We start from the raw sequence: 19,611 nt of genomic DNA, 5'->3' as shown, positions 1-19,611 counted from the left end.
CTGCTGCTCCCAAAGTCTTCTGAGGTAAGCAAGAATGCCCCAGGTATTGCAAAAAAAAAAAAATTTCCACCTCCTCCCTGTTTCCCATTTCCCTCCCCCTCCTCGCACACATCGCCGCTCCCCCCACTCCCTTCCCCCTCTCCATCCCCCCCACTCCATTCTCCCTCCCTCTTGAGAATGAAGAGCAGTCCAGATTCCGTGCCCTGGAGGAAGTCCAAGGTCCTCCCACTTCTATCCAGGACCAGGAAGGTGAGCATCCAAACAGGCTAGGCTCCCACAAAGCCAGTTCATGTATTAGGATCGAAACCTAGTGCCATTGTCCTTGGCTTCTCATCAGCCTTCATTGTCCGCCACGTTCAGAAAGTCCGGTTTCATCCCATGCTTATTCAGTCCCAGTCCCGCTGGCCTTTGCAACAACTGAAAAATAAATAAAATAAACAAAAAATAAAAAAATAAAAAAAAGAATTTAACCCAGATAGGAAGTGAAATTTTTGCTGGTGCTTAAAATGTAAAGTTATTAAACCCTGGACAAATTAAAAGCAACATAAAGTAAGTTACTGTTACTCATTAAAAAAAAAAAATGCCCCAGGTATAAGCAAGGTGCTCTAGGCTGGCATTTGAGATCTGGTCACTAGAGGGCGCTCTAGGACTAGCGCTGACTCCTGGGCGGGCGCGTTGAGGGCTGGTTTTATTTATTCCCTCAACATTCATCTACAGAACCTCTATGCCAATACTAAATGCTATAAAAAATTAGAAATGACTCATATTTCATTAGAAAGCCAAGCAATATATGCAAAAATAGCACATTCCTGTTTACCCACCCGGTAACTTCTCTCTCCTGCTAGTTCATTGCTAACCTTCTTTCTCATCTTTGTCTAACTGCTGCCTCCTCATTGAGCCTACCCTTCTGGCTGCACCTTAAAGCTCAATATTCTTAGTCTTGTTCAAAGTCTCCACCCAACCCCACGGCACTGATACCCACACGCACTTTCCTTTTGCTTACTTCGAGGTGTTTGCTTTGTCTAGTTTGCAGTGCTAGGAATTGAACCCAGGACCTTGCGCATTCCAGGCAAATGCTAGACCGGGCTTTGCTCCTAGGCCTTCATGGATTCATCTATTATCTCCATGGTTTGCGTTCCTGCAGAACACACGCTTTACAACGTGGGAGGGTCTTTCTGTGTGCTCACCAATGGACACAGTGCCTAGAGCAGTGTATCACATCTGATAATGGTTAAAAACAAGTGACTATTTGTGGTTAGGACCCAGGGCTTAGGTATAACAGGCACCTTCTCAGAGGAGATGACATTTAAGCTGGCATGAAGGATGAGCAGCGTCCTGTGACAGACAGAGAAGGCGAGAAACACAGGATGCCTCTGGGACAGCAGAGAGACAGAGACAGGCTGTGTGATGCTGGGTGTGACCCAGGCAGATGGACAGCCCAGATGTCCCTCTTGGCATCGGTACTGCCACCTCCCCACAGTTGCTGCAAGCTGTGTCCCCAGGGATGACCAGAGCCACCTGACAGGAGCCAGGCTCTGTCTCTCAGCCGCCCTCACCTTTCCCTACTTCCTGCTTTCGGTATGGGGGCCACTGCAGGACATCGTTCTGGACTCTGCCATGGGGCAGCCGCTGCTATTCCTGTCTGTTCTGGTCTCCCTTCTGCCATGAGGAAGAAACAAACCACACAGCTCCAGGAAAACAATCCATCATTTTGTCATAGCATTTCCATTTCAAAGACTTCCTTTCCAGCAGCTCCCAGGGCTAATGCTTCCTCTTATTAGCACAGAACTGCAAGGAGGTGAGCGCTGGGGAGGCAGAGGGCTGGAAATGGACAGGAGGCCTGAGATTGTTGCCTGTCACCTCAGGGCAGTGTGTGTGCAAACACGTGCCTATGCATAAGCTTGTGTGTGTGCGTGTGTGTGTCTGTCTGTCTGTCTGTGTGTCTATGCCTGTGTGTGTGTCTATGTCTATATGTGTGTCTGTCTGTGTCTATGCCTGTGTGTGTGTCTATGTCTATATGTGTGTCTGTCTGTGTCTATGCCTGTGTGTGTGTCTATGTCTATATGTGTGTCTGTCTGTCTGTCTGTGTCTATGCCTGTGTGTGTGTCTCTGTGTGTGTCTCTGTGTCTGTGTGTGTCTATGTCTGTCTGTGTGTGTCTATGTCTGTGTGTGTCTGTGTCTATGTCAGTGTGTTTCTATGTCTGTGTGTGTCTATGTTGGTGTGTGTGTCTCTGTGTGTGCCTGTGTCTGTGTGTGTCTGTGTGTGTGTATGTGTGTCTCTGTGTGTCTCTGTGTGTGTATGTCTGTCTGTGTGTGTCTATGTCTGTCTGTGTGTGTGTCTGTGTGTGTCTGTGTCTGTGTGTGTCTGTGTCTGTGTGTGTGTCTGTGTGTGTGTCTATGTCAGTGTGTGTTTCTATGTCTGTGTGTATCTATGTTGGTGTGTGTGTCTCTGTGTGTGTGTCTCTGTGTGTGCCTGTGTCTGTGTGTGTGTCTGTGTGTGTCTGTATGTGTGTCTCTGTGTGTGTATGTGTGTCTTTGTGTGTGTCTTTGTGTGTGTCTGTGTGTCTCTGTGTGTGTCTCTGTGTGTCTCTGTGTGTGTCTCTGTGTGTCTCTGTGTGTGTCTCTGTGTGTGTCTGTGTGTGTGTCTCTGTGTGTGTCTGTGTGTGTCTCTGTGTGTGTCTGTGTCTGTGTGTGTCTGTATGTGTGTGTCTGTGTGTGTCTCTGTGTGTGTCTGTATGTGTGTCTCTGTGTGTGTCTGTGTTTGTGTGTCTGTATGTGTGTGTCTGTGTGTGCCTGTGTCTGTGTGTGTCTGTATGTGTGTCTGTGTGTGTGTGTCTGTATGTGTGTCTCTGTGTGTGTCTCTGTGTTTGTGTCCTTTCTCTCATGTTTCTCCCACTCACTATCCACGCCATTCTGTCAGAGGCACACATACGACCAAGGCACAGATGCCTGCAGGCACAGGCTGAGCCTCTGTGTTGTGCTGGGAGCTCAGCCTCACCACACAGCTGAGGATTCAGAGGACAGACAGACTCCCCACCGTCCTGAAGCATCTCAGTCAGAGACATATGTATAGCTATGACTCAGAAATGCTGCTTTAAATGGCACTGCTGAGTAGCAGCCCAGGAAGCAAAGGGGTGGGGTACCATTCTAGAGCAGATGATATTTAAGTTGGTCTGAAGCGTGAGGAGAGCTGAAGGTGAGAGAAGAGAATGGAGAGCAGACAAGAAGAGTAGAAGGTGACCCAAAGCCCCGCTTCTGGGTGCTGGGTGAGGCTATACACAACAGCCAACAAGGGGCCCCCGCTGTTCTCTCTGCAGACTGGTCCGCCACCAGACATAGACAGTGGGAAGTGTTTGTGTGCCGGCCCAGTCCTGAAGAGCATCCCCCACGCTTGCCAACAACATAGATGTGCCGGTGGCCCCTTCACTCATCCCTGGCAAAGCCCCAGCACACAGGGGACCCCGTTGTATATAGTAATTCTCTAAAGGCAGTTAGCCCATTCTTCCCCCAATGTCCTCTCAGTGCTATCAGGACTAAACACCAGCCCATTCGCGAACATTCTGAAGACAGGCTGTGTATGTCAGATCTGGTAGATGACAGAAATGTGCCCTGAAGGTTGTTGGTGTGGAGAGCATCACAGGCAGAACACCGGCCTGGGTTAACAGCAGGACCAAGGCCACAGCTCACCATGCAGGCCACACCCAGAGAACCCCAGGATGAAGACGCTATGCCAGGCTTACTGTGTTCTCACCAGCTCCTGACAAGGAACACCACCAGGGCCAGGTGAGCACTATGGGGTGAGTCTGTTGGATCCAAGCCTTGAGTTTATGACCATCACCTCATTTAGACTTTCTCCACGGTCTCCAAATGAGGTTTGAGTATTTAAAATACAATTGTTAAATGTAAACCTCTGAAACACATAACAGGATTTTTGTAAGCTAATCCAATAACTCTTTTCTTTCTTTTTCAAAAAAAATCTATACAAAGACTGGAAATAATGAACTGACCTAATTCTGTCTCACTCTTCACAAACAGACAGTATTGGTCCTGTGTATGAAAAGTGAGGCTTGGCGAAGCCAGTTCTTATTCCTTCCCAGCAATGACCTTCCTTTCCGGGCCCCCTGAGGTTCAGAGACCAGGGCCTAACCACTGAGGGTACCACTCCTGTCCTGAGATCCTTTATAGTCTCTCAAGGCCTCTGCCCCAACTCACCCCAGACTCTCAGCTCCCCAGGGAGGTAGCTGGAGCCATTCCTCCAACTCCTCATCCCCATCTGTCTCTTCCCTGTTGGAGGCCAGGCCTGCCCCTCTACAGACCCCCCCCCACACAGGTAACACGCGTGGTTGATGCTGTCTCCACTGCCCTGGTCCCCCATCTTTTTGTGTTTGGTCACTTCTGAGGTTACTTCTGAGAAAGACCCCAAGGGATGCCTCCAGATGGTCAGTAATATAATTCCACCATCACCCCCACTGGGACAGTCAAGAACATTCCCACCCCGTCTTCAGTCTCCTCTGAAGTATCACTACCAAGTCAGAAGCTTCCAGCCCTAGACTCCACCTATCTTGCCCATCCTCCTCCATCCGCCCATCGTCCAGACAAAGTGGAATGGGAATAGGTAGCAAGGGGCCTGCCCCATTTCGAGGCCTTCCATGAGGGAGAGGGTTGGCTCCACCGGTGAGAGCAGGTCTCGTCTTCACTACCACGGTGCGACATAACTATGACCACAAAAGACTGACTCTTGTTGACATGACAGACGTCCGAATTCTTACATTTTCCTGGGGAAACGCCAGTCAAGAGGCGGCAGTACCTGCCCCGAGGAGATGGCTCAGTCAATAAAGCACTTGTTTCGTGAGCATGAATAGCCGAGCTTGGGCCCAGAAGCCATGGAAAGATGCTGGGCATAATGGTACACAGCTGTGCCCCCAGCACTGGAGACACAGCCAGGAGAACCCCTGGGGCTCCTTGATCAGCTGGTCTAGCCTAATCAGTGAGCTACTCCAGGCCAATGAGAAATCCTGTCTCAAAAGAGTGAACAGTGTTCCTGAGTATGATGCTCAAGGCTGTCCTTTGACTTCCCCGTGCTCTCCAGCACAGAGAGGGGTGGGGGTAGGAGGAGGGGGATGAAGAGGGAGTGGGAGGGAGGGAGGAAGGGCGGGAGGGAGGGAGGGAGGAAGGGCGGGAGGGAGGGAGGGAGGGGGAGAGAGAGAGAGAGAGAGAGAGAGAGAGAGAGAGAGAGAGAGAGAGAGAAGGGAATAGAAGCAGACATGTGCAGTCTCCAGAAGAGCATTTTCTAGGGAGTCCACGCAGACTCCAAGCTCTGGGGATCCTCTCTGGAAGCTTATCTGCCCGTCCCCCAAGGTGACTGAGGGCCCAACTGACACACAGCAGGAAAGCCAGCAAATCTTCCTCAACCCCTGTTCTCACCCTGCCACGGCTCCTTCAGGAAGACTGTGCATGGCTGAGAGTGAGGGCCTACCATTGGCACCACAGTCCTCCCTGGGAACTCGACAGCTGGCACCTGACCTCAACTGCCAGCCTAGCACACCAGGATGAAGATGCCCTGAGCACTGATGGTCAGTGTGTGTCCTAAGAAAGAACTGGACACTGTCCAGGGTTCCAGCCACCACAGATCAGCAGCAGAGCTGGACTCTGGACCATTTGGAGAGCTTCTGCATTTCCCATCCTTGTCTGCAACAGCAATGAAGCCCTACTCATTGTTAGGCTGGAGGCGTCCTCTCCACGGCCTGAGTGTTCTCTTGGCAGCCCCAGCACCACACCCTTGCCTTTGCCTCTAATCCTCAGATGGCCTCCTCTAGGAAGCTCTAGAGCGGAAAGACAGGCGGACAACACATGCTTAGTCTCCTTCACCTCAGCTTGAAATAGCTCTTGGTGAACTTGGTGAAAGTTCCTACCAGACAACCATAGCCCTATCCGTCCCCGGCTCATTTGTCACAGCTCTGCCCACACAGTACATGGCAGACAAAGCCCAACCCCATATTAGTGCAGAGCTCCAGAGAACGAGAGAAAACAGTCTTTGAAGAAATGCGGTGTTTATTAGTGTGTGTGTGTGTGTGTGTGTGTGTGTGTGTAAAACACAATCTGGTGTAGTTGTATAATCAGATAGCCTTGGCCAACCCAATACGATTGTTGGCCCTGTCGAAAACACTGTAGAACTCCCGGATAAAAACGTCCCCCAGGATCCACATCTGGGAACCAAACTTGAAGCCACTGGTACAGGAGCCCGGTTCCTGGAAAAGGCAACACTGAGGTGAAGCTGGACTCAAAGACAAGCGGTCTTCTACCCCATCACTCAACTACTCTCGGTTGCCCCTTTCATCCTTGAAATCACCTTCCCGGATAAGCAAGGAGAATGGGATTCATCATACTCAACAGATAAAGAAAGTAGGGGTTGAAGAGATGGCTCAGCAGTTAGCAGCACCTGCTTCTTGCAGAGGTCCAGAGTTCCCAGCATCTACATTAGGTGGCTCAAAACTGCCTCTAAGTCCAGCTCCAGGGGATCTTATGCCCTCTTCTGGCCTCTACAGGCAACTGCATACACAAACACATACCCGCCCCACCTCTCCACCCACACACCACACATTAAAAATAACTAAAAATAGAAATAATGGACTGGAGAGAGAGCTCAGGAGTTTAAAAAAAAAACATTTGTGTTTTTCCAGAGGACCAAGCTTCAGTTTCCAGCACCCACATGGTAGCTTATAACCATCGGTAACTCCAGTTTCAAGGGATCTGATCTCCTATCCTGATCCCTATGAACACTAGCTTCTCACATACTGCACATACAAACATGCAGGCAAAATACTCTGACACATAAATGAAAAAATTAAATTTTAGTTTTATTTTTTGAAGCAGGGTTTCTTTATGTATTTCTGACTGTCCTGGAGCTGGCCTCAAACTCACAGGGCTCCTCTTGCCTCTGCCTCCCAAGTGCTGGGATTAAAAGCAAAAAAAATAAATAAATAAATAAATAAATCTTTAAAAAATGAAATGTACTTAATCTGAGGTTATTCGATGAGGTCCTGACCCCATGTACTGTATCCCACATCTAACCCCTTACCATCACAATGAACATTCATTGCCCTTAATCATCACTAGTTTGGGGTACTCAGGACCAGGCCATGTTGAGGCCAGCAGTGCCCACGACAGCCAAAATGATCTATGGAAACTCTGGATAGAATTCTGTGCTGCCAGGGCTTGGAAGTTTGAACAGTAGATGGGGGTCTCTGTGCTTGGTTTGGGTCCAATCTATATCCCTCCTCCAAGCCCTTGGTGTCCTTTCTGTTTCCTATTTCTTTCAGCAAGAAGCTATAGAGGCCACACAAATAGTCTCAATGATGAATATTATGGCTCTTGCATGCTTTGCCTGGTCCATGTCATTTGTCCTCACTGACTCCACTGACTTGCCAAAGTCCCAAGGGAAGGGATACTAGGTGGACCCAGAGCATCGCTCTCCTGAAGCTCATACCTGGTTGATATAGGCCGAGGGTGGCAGTGGAAACTTCCTGCCATGGATCTCAAAGACAATTGTGGGCATCATCCCCAAACTCCAGCAGTTGACTTTAAACTGAGAGAAGGACGAGAGACGGCATTTATCAAGAGAGGCACTGCTGGCACAGAGCTCCTTCCTCCACACTGTGTGGCTCTCCTCAGAGGGAAACAGGGACACCCTCCAGATGAATCTGGCTCTCAAAACATGGCCCCACAAGGAGGGATAAGCTTTCAGCATGGGACAAAGAGAGGCTTGCCGGCATATCTTCCTTCTAGGTCAACCAGAGTGCACAAGGGCCTCAGGGAAAAGGGGAGGGGTTGGTTGCTGGCAGGAGTGAGCAGAGTGGATCATGAGAGTACCACAAAGATCACAAAGGCATAGCCTCTCCGCAGACCAACCACTGGCACTCCCATCGCAAGCACAGACCAAAGCTGGAAGGGGCGGTTGCCCACTTTTGAAAACCGGGCTCAACCAACAATCCTCTTCGTCATTTCTTGGGCAGAAAGGGGCTCTTGATTCAGGTGGGAGGGGCAGGGGTTCTCTAGAGGTAGGGAAAGGGCCTGACCTTACCAGGCCATACTGGCCCTGCACAGCCCCAATGGCCTGTTGGATATTGAGGATGTCTCCATCAGGGCCTGCCAGCAGGGCAGTGCCTGTGTCCAGAAAGGCAGGGCAGCCACCTTGACAAGCCACCACTTCGTCATTGATGGTGATCCTGGAAGATTAAGCATAACGGCTACACAGTATCAACCTGTATCCTGCCCTCTCCCCCTGGGTCCTTCCCACCCCTGCCAGGATCCTCGGGGAAGGAAGGAGGTCCAGGTCTCTCTCTCTCTCTCTCTCTCTCTCTCTCTCTCTCTCTCTCTCTCTCTCTCTCTCTCTCTCTCTGCCTCTTCTTGGAACCCCCAAAACTTTCCAAATTCAGAGAAAATTCCCCTCAATTGGTGGCTAAATTGAAAACAGTTGCAAGGGTCCAAATAACAACGAAACAATCCATTTGCCTGCCCCTCCCTGAGTGGAATGAGGATTAACTAGTTGCCTGTGGATCCGGTTTCAAGTTTTCTCTGCCATTTACTTGATATATGTCTCAGATGAGTGTCCCCAACATTTGTATACTTGAGCTCCTCATGAACCAAATGGGTACATGAGCAACCCCTTCATCAACTTAAGGATGGCTAAAGGCTCAGACCAAAGGTCTATAACCTACACTCTGAAGACAATACTGGCACCCACCTCCTACAGGCTCAGTGGGAACCAATGAGACAGCCACTGTAGACCTACAGGCTCAACACGGTGCCCCCCAGGCAGTAGGCAGTCAGTGTGACCAGTGCAGGGTTGGATATGCAACACAACCACTTGCAAAGGATGCTGGCCTCACAGGTGGCTATCAGAACCAATCAATAATCTCAGAGCTGCTGGGTGCAGTTCTTCTCGGCCCTGTGCTCTTACTCCTGAGCCCCCTTATCCACACATCAAGAGTCAGCCTCCTGCAGGAGCCCATGCAAAGTTCTGCTCACCCACCTGTCCACTGTGAACTGCCAATATCCCTGCACGGTCACAGGCACCCAGTGCAGCGAGCCTACGAAGTAGGACTGATCGATGGCTCCCAGCGTGAGCATGCTCCCCTGGTCATTCCTGGAACCAAGAAAGGCAACAGACGCCCCATTGATGAGGAGTGCTCGAGGCAGATGGATGGAAACCCAATCCCTCCCTCCAATCTACCCCAACAGCTGCAGTTCCCTGCTTCTGTGATCCACAGCCCTGATTCAGCACTGCCATGGGAGGGGACCAACAGGTTCTGTCCTGCATCCCTGGTCTTACCAGCACCCCCATGAGCCTCCATCCAAGGCACAGAGAGAAGGAATCTTCAACAAGGCCCTAGACTTTGGACTGAAACCGTCTCCCAGAGTCAGATCCCTTCTGCTCCCTCTGGGGTACTGCTGCATGCTCAGTGGGGCAAACTCACACACTCCCTCATCTACCCACCCTGCTCCACCTCCTAGAATTCGAACCCTTCCTACCTCTAGAACATAGTACCTGCTGCTTAAAACCTGCTGGCTTTCTGGCCCTCACCTGGGTAACTCCCACTCAGGTTGGGTGAAGCCTGCCGGCCTTGTCCTGTGTGCATGTTCACACACATACACGCGGGCATACAGACCCATGTCAGAATGGACATACGCATTTTAAGGTATCCATAAGCCCCTATTCGCAATTACTTGATTATAGGGCAAAAATTACTGTGTACAGACTATTCCCCTTGCTAAAATCTATCTTCCAGCTTGTCTTGTTTTGCTGATGTGTATGTGTATGTCCTGACCTGACCTCTGCATACAGAAGGCCTGGTAAAAATGCATGGAGTTGATGAATGAATGAATGAATGAATATCTAAATGCATGCATGAATGAAAGATACCACCTATTTTTTGCCTAGGGTCCCCTCTCCTCAACTGTCAACTCTTCTCCCGGGGTGGTCTCTTTCTCCTTGTGCAGCCTCCTACCCCACTGAGCTGAGCTAGGTCATCATAAGCACAGGAAGGTAAAGTAGAAAGCTCTGTAGCAGGCGCCCAGGGCTCCAGGCCTGGCTTGGACTAGTTCCTGAATAAGTGTCCCTCTTTCTCTCTCCCTGCTGGAAGGAGAAGTTAAGACCCTATAGGAACTCAAAGACGATGACACACGATTGCCGAGATCCTGTGTCTTTGGAAGAACATGTTAAAAGCGCTCATCTAGAGATGTGAATGGACTTCGCTTTCATTGCTGTTATTTGCAGACTGGAGATTGAACCTGGGCCCAGCACACGAAAGTCATCCTTGTCCCAGTATATAAATGACTTCAGTGGGGGCTTTGGACAGATAGTAGAGGTGCCTAGAAACCAGAATGGAGATCGTTTGAATTGCTGGTGGCTACCTTGACAGGTATGCCTCCAAGGGGCAGACATCCACCTCAACCATCGTGTGTGTGTGTGTGTGTGTGTGTGTGTGTGTGTGTGTGTATCCATTCCTTACCAGGTAGACAGTCAGACCCTCGCTAAGCACAGCTCCTACCTGTTCATGTAGACAGAGAACAGGTCTTCGGCGACCAGGTGCCTATTCATCATGTTGTCAAATATGGGTACTGAATACTTGGAGGCGAGAGAAGGGTAGGACAGCCCCAGGATGCCATCGAATGGAGAGAAGACGAAGATGTCACCTGGCTCCTGGGTACTCAGGCCCACAGTCTGGTGGGTAACTGTAATGTCAGAGACCTGCGAAGAAGAAGAAGAAGAAGAAGAAGAAGAAGAAGAAGAGGAAGAGGAAGAGGAAGAGGAAGAGGAAGAGGAAGAGGAAGAAGAAGAAGAAGAAGAAGAAGAAGAAGAAGAAGAAGAAGAAGAAGAAGAAGAAGAAGAAGAAGAAGAAGAAGAAGAAGAAGAAACAGCATGATCACTTCCATCGGGGAGCTTCTGCAGCCAGAGACAAGAGAGTTCAGGATGGAGCAGCCAGCCTGGGACCACAGGTCAGGGTCAGCATCCAGCCCTCGCTGGCCTTCCTTCCCTTTTATGGATAATTTGGGGTTGTTTTCAACTTAAGAGGTTGCGGTGGGCTGGGCCTTCTACACTTTCTGCTTCATTTTGAATGACTGGTCTGAGGAGGAGAGGAAGGGGAAGAGGAGACAGTGTTTAGTGCAGACACGGGTTTCATGTTGGGGACAAGCCCAAAGGAAGTGGGATGGTGGTTGTCTCGATGCTGCCTGCAGAAGCAGATTCACCTGTGCCTTCGTGGCCCTCTCAGACACTATCTGTGGAGGCATCGCCACTCACAGGTTCTGTGTGGGTCCCCGTTCTGTCGCCTGCTGACTGAGTTTGAACAAGTTCCTCTTAGGCCTCAGTCCCTTATCCGATAAATGGAATAACAATGCCTGACTCTCAAGTCGGTGCCAAAGCTAAATAACTGAGCACCCACTGAGTCCCCAAGTGTCTGTGCATTGAAGAGTTATTGGTACCATGATAAAGAAGGTGGGTCTTGATTTGCCCATTTCCCCAGAGGGCAGATGTGTCCACCAGTCTGCTCCGGGCCACACAAAGGGCTGAAGCAGGTCTCCTGCCTCTGCCCTGTCCCATAAAATTAATTGACTTCCACGCTGAGCAGTCAATTTGGCTTTTAAAATCTGAATCGAGCCTATCACAGACTACAACTGCCTCATGCTTCTCAGTAAAGGCCAGATGGAGTTATCCCTCCAGCCCCAGCACTCATAACTTATCCTGTGCCCTTAGCTCACTTCGCCCCCCATGTTGGTCTCTGTCCCCTTCCTCAGCTGCTCCAGCTCCTCCCCCATCCCAGGATTCTTGCCCTCCGTCTTCTGCAGTGCTGACCACAGGTCACCTCAGGCCTGGCTTCTGGAAGGATATCACTTGGGTTCCAGCCTGCAACCGACCATCATGCCCACCAAACCTCGGTCCTCTGGTTCCCAAGCCCTCTCTTCCACATGCTCCAGTTTTGTTTCCTTCTTGCGCCTACTCAGTCGTGTTCAGAACCATCGGCCTTGCCTGTTGTGTGCAGGCCACGCTCTCACAAGGCCACCAGAGTGCCTCTTGCTAGAAAGCATGAGACGAGCAAGTCCGCTCTCTTCCTGCCCACCACTGTCTTCCCTAGAGAGAGTCCGCTCTCCTCCTGCCCACCACTGTCTTCCTAGAGCAAGTCCGCTCTCTTCCTGCCCACCACTGTCTTCCCTAGAGAGAGTCCACTCTCCTCCTGCCCACCACTGTCTTCCCTAGAGCAAGCATTTGTGGTGTGGGTAAATGAACGGTGACCAGGTGCTAAGGAATAGCTCGGTTTTCTTTGCTTCAGCCTATAAACTACTATTAAGGGTCTCCGATGTGCCAGGTATAAGGCTTTGAGGATGTAGCAATGGACAAAAAAAAACTGCCCATGCCCTGAGGAACATTTTATCCAACAGAAGAGAACAACAGTGAATTTTTAAAAGCAGTGATATGGCACAGGGGACAATGAGCCCTCAGAAGGGAAACAAATCATGGTGAGGTCATAGGCAGTGTGTGATTTTATAGGATGGTGAGAGACCTTGATGAGAGAGTGACATTCTGACGTGAAGCCAAGGCCTGGGATGGAACAGGCCACAGGGAAGGGAGCTAGAGGAGGCATGACCATAGACAGAGGATTCACGGAGTAAACTGAGTGACACAGGCCAAATCTGGCCAGGATGGGGAAATGAACACCAGGAACTGAGGGAGGCACTCGGGTGGAGCTCTGAGAACAGAAACAATAAGCAATGGAGGAAAGAAGGGAACATTATACAAAAAGCTATCAGTGGGACCTCCACACCCATTGAGCCATCCAGTGGACAGGACCCAAGGGATCCTCAGTCCCACCAAATGCACAACCCACTGGAACCAGGGTATCTCAGGGAAAAGATAGCTGCAGGGAAAGGTGGGGCGAGCTCAGGCTGTTGCCACCTCACTTACTGTGACAGTGTCGTAGCCCAGGAAACCCTGCATTCTCCCAGTGCCGTACTGGACCAACAGGGGCTTGCTCAGGTTCTGGAAGGTGAAGGACTTGGACGGGTCAAAGCGGTGATGTTTTTCTGCAACAAAGACCCAGATTAGTGGATCCATGGTGTCAGCTTGCCCTCAACATTCCCAAGCAGAGTGGAAACCCTCGCCAGACCTTGTAAGAACAGAGCAATGGATCAGCCATTCTTTCTGTGGAAACCAAGCAATCTGGTCTTTCGGCATCACGGTCCCATAGGTTAGTCAAGAAAGCCCAGCCCACCCACCACCTCCACCTGTACAATTTCAAACACAAAAGAGAAGAAAACTAGGTGTGGGGTTCCTATGCCCATTTTCTCTGTTATCTGAGTAACTTTAGCCAAGGTCTTCTCTAGACCTCCATTTCCTCATCTGGGAGGCCGGAAAAGAAGAGACAGGGTTGGGAGGTCACTCACGGCAGACTCTGCTGTTACAGTAGACAGAGGGCACCCAGAGCTCCGAGGAGCCTGTGTCAAACACCACCGTGAACTCCTGGGGCGGTGTCCCGATGTAGATCGTTCCGAAGTACTCACTCTAAGGACAGACAGCTCTTGGTTAGAGGTGCAGTCAGGGGCTGGGGGCGCTAGGGAGTTGATGCCAGACACAGACTCTCGTGGGTCCTGTGTTTTCTACTCAGAGACCTGGGAAGGGGGTCATCAAGCGGGAGAAAAGGAAAGGCTGTGCCCGCTCCACAGGGTGGGCTCTTCTTCAGTCTCTCTGCAGTCCCACCCCAAGCCTGACAGCAGTGCTGGCTTCAGCTCAGAAGCGCACTACAGACCGGCAGTAAAGTCCTGCCTGGGAAAGAGTGCAGATCATCCTGCCGAGGAGCCAGCCACAGAGGTGGGCATCTGCTGAGGGCAGAGTCCCAGGAGCCCAGCCAAGCTCCTGCCCCACCTGCCTCCTGCCAGCACCCTGGAGGCTGGGGAAGAACTGTGACCTATATATAGAAGTGAAAGCACAGGCATAAAAAGCACGGGCTATTTGCTGTCAAGAGTGACAGGGGAGGGGATTCCAGAAAGGGACAGTGCTCAACGGTCTTCTCCCTCGGGTGGGGAGAGAAGAAAAGTGCAATCCATGCCTCACTCAGTAGCTGTGGTGACATCTTGCCCTGCTGTCACCAGATCTGATGACCACACACTAGAACATGGTCCCCATGGTCCAAGGAAGCAGTTCATTGGAACTTAGACCCGTCCCAGCAAGGCTTTTGGAGCCCTGAAGAACAGAAGAGCTGACTTTGTTGGATCTGCTGGCCCATGGCAGAGCTACTGATGGCAGGCAGGGAGGTGGCCTCCACGATTTACAGGCTCCACAATTCCTGACAGAGGGGATGCTCTGGCAAGGCAGGAACCTAGGAACATGAGAATCCATTCCTGAGAGGGCCTGCAGAAACACTCACATCCAGGTAGTTGGTCAGAGGCTCATTGGCCACGATGCCGGTGCCAAAGCCCTTCTCACTGAACTCTGACTGGTGCCTCCTCAGGAAGTCTTCCAGCAGCCCACGCTCCTTCAGGGTGTTCCTCAGAGACTTCCCTTTGTGCAGAGGGATCCTGAGGAGGTGGGGTGAGGTAAGTGAGACTGGGCTGCACGAACCATCCCCACCCTGTTGTTCCCAGTCCAGCCTCTGGCCAGTGTTCCACGGGCCAAGGATATTTCCAATTATTAAAATCATAACTCAAAGTAAAATCATAGATTCTGTGTCGATTTAGAGGTCACTGTCTAGCTTCATTAAACACACTGCCCTGGCTCCTCTCTCTTCTTTTCTTTTCCGGTATGGTAGAGACTCGCTGTATTAGCTGAATGACACAGTAAGCCGTGAGTCTTGTTATTAATGGTTTGAAAGACGCTGGGGATGCCATCACTTGCCCGGTCACCAAATGCTCTCTGTCACCTTACTGTGTGCCAAGGCACAGAGGACACATAGTGGAAAGGACACAGAAGGAGCTCTCTATGTCTCCTACACCGTGGCACCTGTGTGGTATTGGTGCCACCCTTTGCCAACCCCTTTTCTTTTCTCTCTGATAGTGTTTTCTCTAAAGTGACTGGAAACCCTTTAGCAAGAGCAGGACCTCAAATGGGACCCCTTTGCCCAGTTAAGGTTTGGGTTCATGGAGGCAAGTCAACTGGAAAAAAGGTTGGGGGGGGGAGAAGAAAAGAAGAAGAGAAAAAACTGCAGAAGAAACCGTTCTGGACCCGGTTCTGCCATATTCCTTGGCAACCTGAAAACTGCCAAGTCCCTGAGCCAGGAGACTCCTCAAGTCCTCTGTAATTCACTGCAGTGGGGGGGCTATCAAAGCTCTCTGATCTTCACATTGGAGGGTCCGAGTGCCTTTATCTTCAGTTTCTTCTTATACAATAGGGCTAATTCTACCTTTCCAACACTTTTTTATTCTGTATTTGACCATATGACTGTTTTTCTCCCCTGTAGATTGAAGTAGAACTGTGTGCGTCCCACAGTCCCCAAAACTTGTAACAACCTTGTTGTCCTCCTAGAGCTGGTTGAGAAGACAACTTGAGATTACCGAAGCATAAGTGCCACGTAGTGGCTTCAGGACCCTCTTCTTCCAGAGAGTTACAGAGAGAATGCAGCGTCTACCTCATGCAGAGCCAGAAGGCCATCCCTGCCTGGAATCCACCCCAGGGTCCTCAGTTCCAGCTCTGTCTCTCGTATAGCAGCCAGCAACATCAGCCAGCAAACCTTGAACCTGGGAAAACTTCATCATCAGTACACACCCCCTCCCAGAGAGCCCTCACTGGACCAAGACACTCAACCTCTTCTCAAGGATCCAATCCATCTTCTGTGAGATCAGGCCTTGACAGAACACACATGAGCACCTGGGTTAGGGGTGGAAGCAGCAAGGGTGCAGGCCCAGCCAGGCTGGTTACATGGTGTCAGGCAGCTCAGGGTCTCTCCCTGAACAGTGGTCTCATCTATAAAATACAAGTCCCCCAGTCTATGGCAGTATAGGTGATGTCCTAGTTACTTTTGTAGAAGAACCTACAGACCTCTCTACAGGAGCGCGTACACCAAGAAATCTATTTTAATGGATGCATATATAGCTCCTACCATATGTCCAGTACTATTTGAAGCATTTTTACAAATATTAACTCATGCAGTCTCATAACAGTCCTAAAAGATTGGCACTACGATGACCCTAATGTCATGGCAGCTGAGGAAGCGAAGGCACAGACTGTCCAATGGGTGAGAGGACTGAGGGCCAAGTGCCAGGCAGTTTGGGTCTAGAAACCATGCCTTCCTAACCCCAGGCTTTCTGTCCTCAGAATCACATGCAACGTGCAAAGACAGAAGTGACAGCAGGTCTGTAGAATCTCCCCAAGGGAACCAAGGGATGGAAGAGCAGCCATCCACCTGCCCGTGGAGGGTCTATGAGATGCCCCGCCCCGCCCCCCCAGCATCCGACATTCACCTGGTGAGCGCATGGCTCTGAGAGATGGCAAGGACAGCCAGGAGCAACACAAAGCACCTCATTCTGGAGAGCAGGCCACCGCCGATCTAGCCAGTGCCCATCCTTGCAGTCTTTATAGAATGGGGCTCCTTCTGGCTGGATGCCCAGATTTCAGAGGCACCCCCATCTTCAGGCTCCTCCACAAACATAGTGAGATAGCACCCAGACTACCCAAGACCCACATTGATAAGAGCTGCAAACTCTACCACTATAAAGACTTCAAAGTTGAAGAGTACACAGACCGGGAAAAGTCAACACAGGCCCCTCTACACCAAATTCCCTCTAGACAGGATTTCTGAGCTAACACAGGTGGGGCTGCTACCAGGAACTTGTTTCACGTTCTGCCTTCTTCTCTGTGAGCAGCCAAGCCACACACCTCCCTCCTTCACCCCATCCCTAGACAGACTTCACTGGATGTCCGAGATGCTCTGATGTCCATCCCACCCAGACCAGTTTTCCAGAAGGGGCTTGGTCTAGTCTCAAGGTGGCATCTGAGACCAAGAATGATTGTATAATCTGCCACCTCCTGGATGAAGCTCAATGTTAGAGTCCAGAACAACCATACTCCATGTTCCCGCAGAGAGCAACGTCTAAAAGAGATGGCTCGTTCATCCCTGGAGACACAGTGTTCGTATGAAAGGGATGCTGAGAAAGCAAGGGACAAATGCCTGGTCACTGGAACTGCTGGAATAACTGGGGAGCGCAGATGGGAAGGCAGATGCAGGCCCCACACAAAGAGACAGGGGGAATAAGGCAGCGGCAGTTTAAGGGGCACGGTATGATGAGACCGCATGTAGGAGGCCCACTCGGGGGTGAGTGGAGACGCACACGAGTGGGTATGTTGAGTGTCCTATCGCCACGGAATCCAGATAGCCACGCCTTCTGACACGAGAGAGATTTAAGACAGGAAGGAAGCTAAAGTCTATCTCCATAATATTGGTGGAGAAAACTATGTCCCCGGCCTATGAACTGGGTAACCGTGATGAAGCCAGGATAAGGCAGGAAACTGGAAGGCAAGGGGTTCAGGGCAATGATGTACAAGAGACCAAGAGCTGCCTGCTATGAACAGGACAGACATCTTCATGGAAAGGAAGGCTGGCAAGGGTGGAAAGTGGGGAGAGGGCAGGCTGCAAGAGCTGAATGGCCAGGGTGGTGGATCTGGATACACCAGCCCTTCTGGAAGAGGTGCCATCTGAAACGTCACACACTTGGCTTGTGGGGAACCCAAGAGGCCAGGCAAAGGAGACCCGAGTATTTGAACAGAAGTAAGGACAGGAGTCAGGTCTGATCCCTACTGTGGCAAGGGCCTCCTCCGTGCACACCCTTCACAAAGCCATCAGATGTGTCTCCAGAAGTCTAGGACACTGCTGCTTCTCATGCTCCTGGGAGGTGGCCACGAGCACATGCAGCTGCCACCAGTCACCTTTCACCTCAAAGGCCAGAGAAGGAAGGGGCAAAATCAGTACTAAACGGTGAAGCCTGTTTCTTGTTTCCTTCCTTCAGGGTGCCGCTCTGATGGACCAGGCCCTGCCTCTAGGCTGTATCTCCTCTATCCTCCATCACTGAGCATACAAGAGGTGCTAAGGGAATGCCCAAGTAAGCAGGTGAGTGCTAAGAGGCCTTGCCACCGCCTTGAGAAGCAGCAAAACGTAGCTGGTAATGTCTCCACAGCACACTGAGGATGAGGAGACAGAAACTCAGAGGGGCCTGTAGGTCTGAAGTGTCCTGAACACTAACACTGCTTCCAAGTCTTTCTTCTCAGCCTCCAGGCGCCCCTTGAGACAGCCACAGTATGTGCAGTGGGCCCAACCTGCGATATTCAGCACTAAGACCCTCTGAGGGAGCACCTTCAGGAAGGTGTGGGGGAAGGGCTGACTGTGGCTCCAGGCTACCAACAGCCCAGCCTGACCCAGTACAACCTCTCAAGGACAATGACTACCGGTGTTAGGTGCAACCACCTCTCCCACCAGAAGGCGACCACAAAACCGAGAATCAAAGATCCCTTAGTGTTATTTGTCTTTTATTTGTTTGCGCAGTTGGCAGCCCTCTGAGGAAATTCCAGTGTGCGCTGGAACACCGCCCCACCGAGCACAGCGCCACTGCGAGAGGTTATCTGCAGGTGTAAGCCACCATCGAGAAAAAAGCTTTTAAGACAGACCATGATAAGAGGCGAGCACTCTCGACCTGGCACGGCACAAAGGCCTATCACCTCGGTCTAGACGGCTCGCGTCTGGGGACTCACGAAAGCGGCTGAAACAACTCGGGGCCCAAAGGCGCCCCTTCTTCAGCACGAGGCTTAGTTCTCCACTCAAATTCCCGCACGGACAAAGCCAGCTGAGGTCAGTTTCTTAAACATCTTCTATGAGTCTGCATTAGACACAGACAGAGTGAGCCCACGTGGGTCTAATAGAGGAAATTCAAAGGAATACTCCCCCTGCCCCTACACACACACACACACACACACACACACACACACACACACACACACACACATATACACACACACACTGCAAGGTGGCAGGAAAAATCATGTGTGGCCATTGTGGCCTTGAATCCAGCTACATGGGGCTATGACTATGGGCAAATTATTTCCTTCCCCCTCCATGCCTCAGTCTCTTCTTCTAAAGGAAGAGCAATGATATTGATACGGTCATGTGGTTTCAAGTGCTAACATCCCTTATACCGTAGAAACAAAAATTCTTGACAAAACACTTGCAGACTGAATTAGGAACACACAGAGAAGATCATACAGCATGATCAAGTTGGTTTCATTCCAGGGAGGCAAGATTGGTTCAACATATGTAATGAACACAGCACAGCACATGAATAGGCTTAAGGACAGAAACACACATCTCAACAGATACAGGAAAGGGCTTGGACAAAGACCAACATCTCTTCATGATGAAAGTCCTGAAGAGACTCAGACTATTAGAACACACCTTGACATAACAAAGGCTACTCTGACAAACCTAGCCGGTCCTGTCAAATTCAGAGAACTGAAAGCCTCTGCTCTAAAAATCACCAGAGAGACAAGTGTGCTGTGGTGGTTTTAATAAGAATACCCACCATAGGTTTGTAGTCAGGGAGAGGCACTATTCAAAATGGATTAAAAGGATTAGGAGG

General features: G+C 50.6%; 1 protein-coding gene across 1 annotated transcript; it reads right to left on the bottom strand.

The window, feature by feature from the left end:
• Window positions 1-6,116: 6,116 nt before the first annotated feature.
• Window positions 6,117-16,511, bottom strand: LOC142853872 (chymosin-like). Its single transcript, XM_075979026.1, has 9 exons — window positions 16,450-16,511; window positions 14,421-14,571; window positions 13,441-13,558; window positions 12,962-13,080; window positions 10,551-10,750; window positions 9,032-9,145; window positions 8,081-8,225; window positions 7,487-7,585; window positions 6,117-6,248 (listed from the first exon to the last, which is right to left on the bottom strand). Exons 1-9 carry the CDS (start codon window positions 16,509-16,511, stop codon window positions 6,117-6,119), a joined length of 1,140 nt encoding a protein of 379 aa, XP_075835141.1.
• Between the last annotated feature and the right edge of the window lie 3,100 nt (window positions 16,512-19,611).

This window comes from Microtus pennsylvanicus, chromosome 7 (genome assembly GCF_037038515.1).
Source record: "Microtus pennsylvanicus isolate mMicPen1 chromosome 7, mMicPen1.hap1, whole genome shotgun sequence".
Classification (NCBI taxonomy): Eukaryota; Metazoa; Chordata; class Mammalia; order Rodentia; family Cricetidae; genus Microtus; species Microtus pennsylvanicus.
The sequence above is the reverse complement of the archived record's forward strand: the minus strand, read 5'-3'. Positions and strand labels throughout refer to the sequence as shown.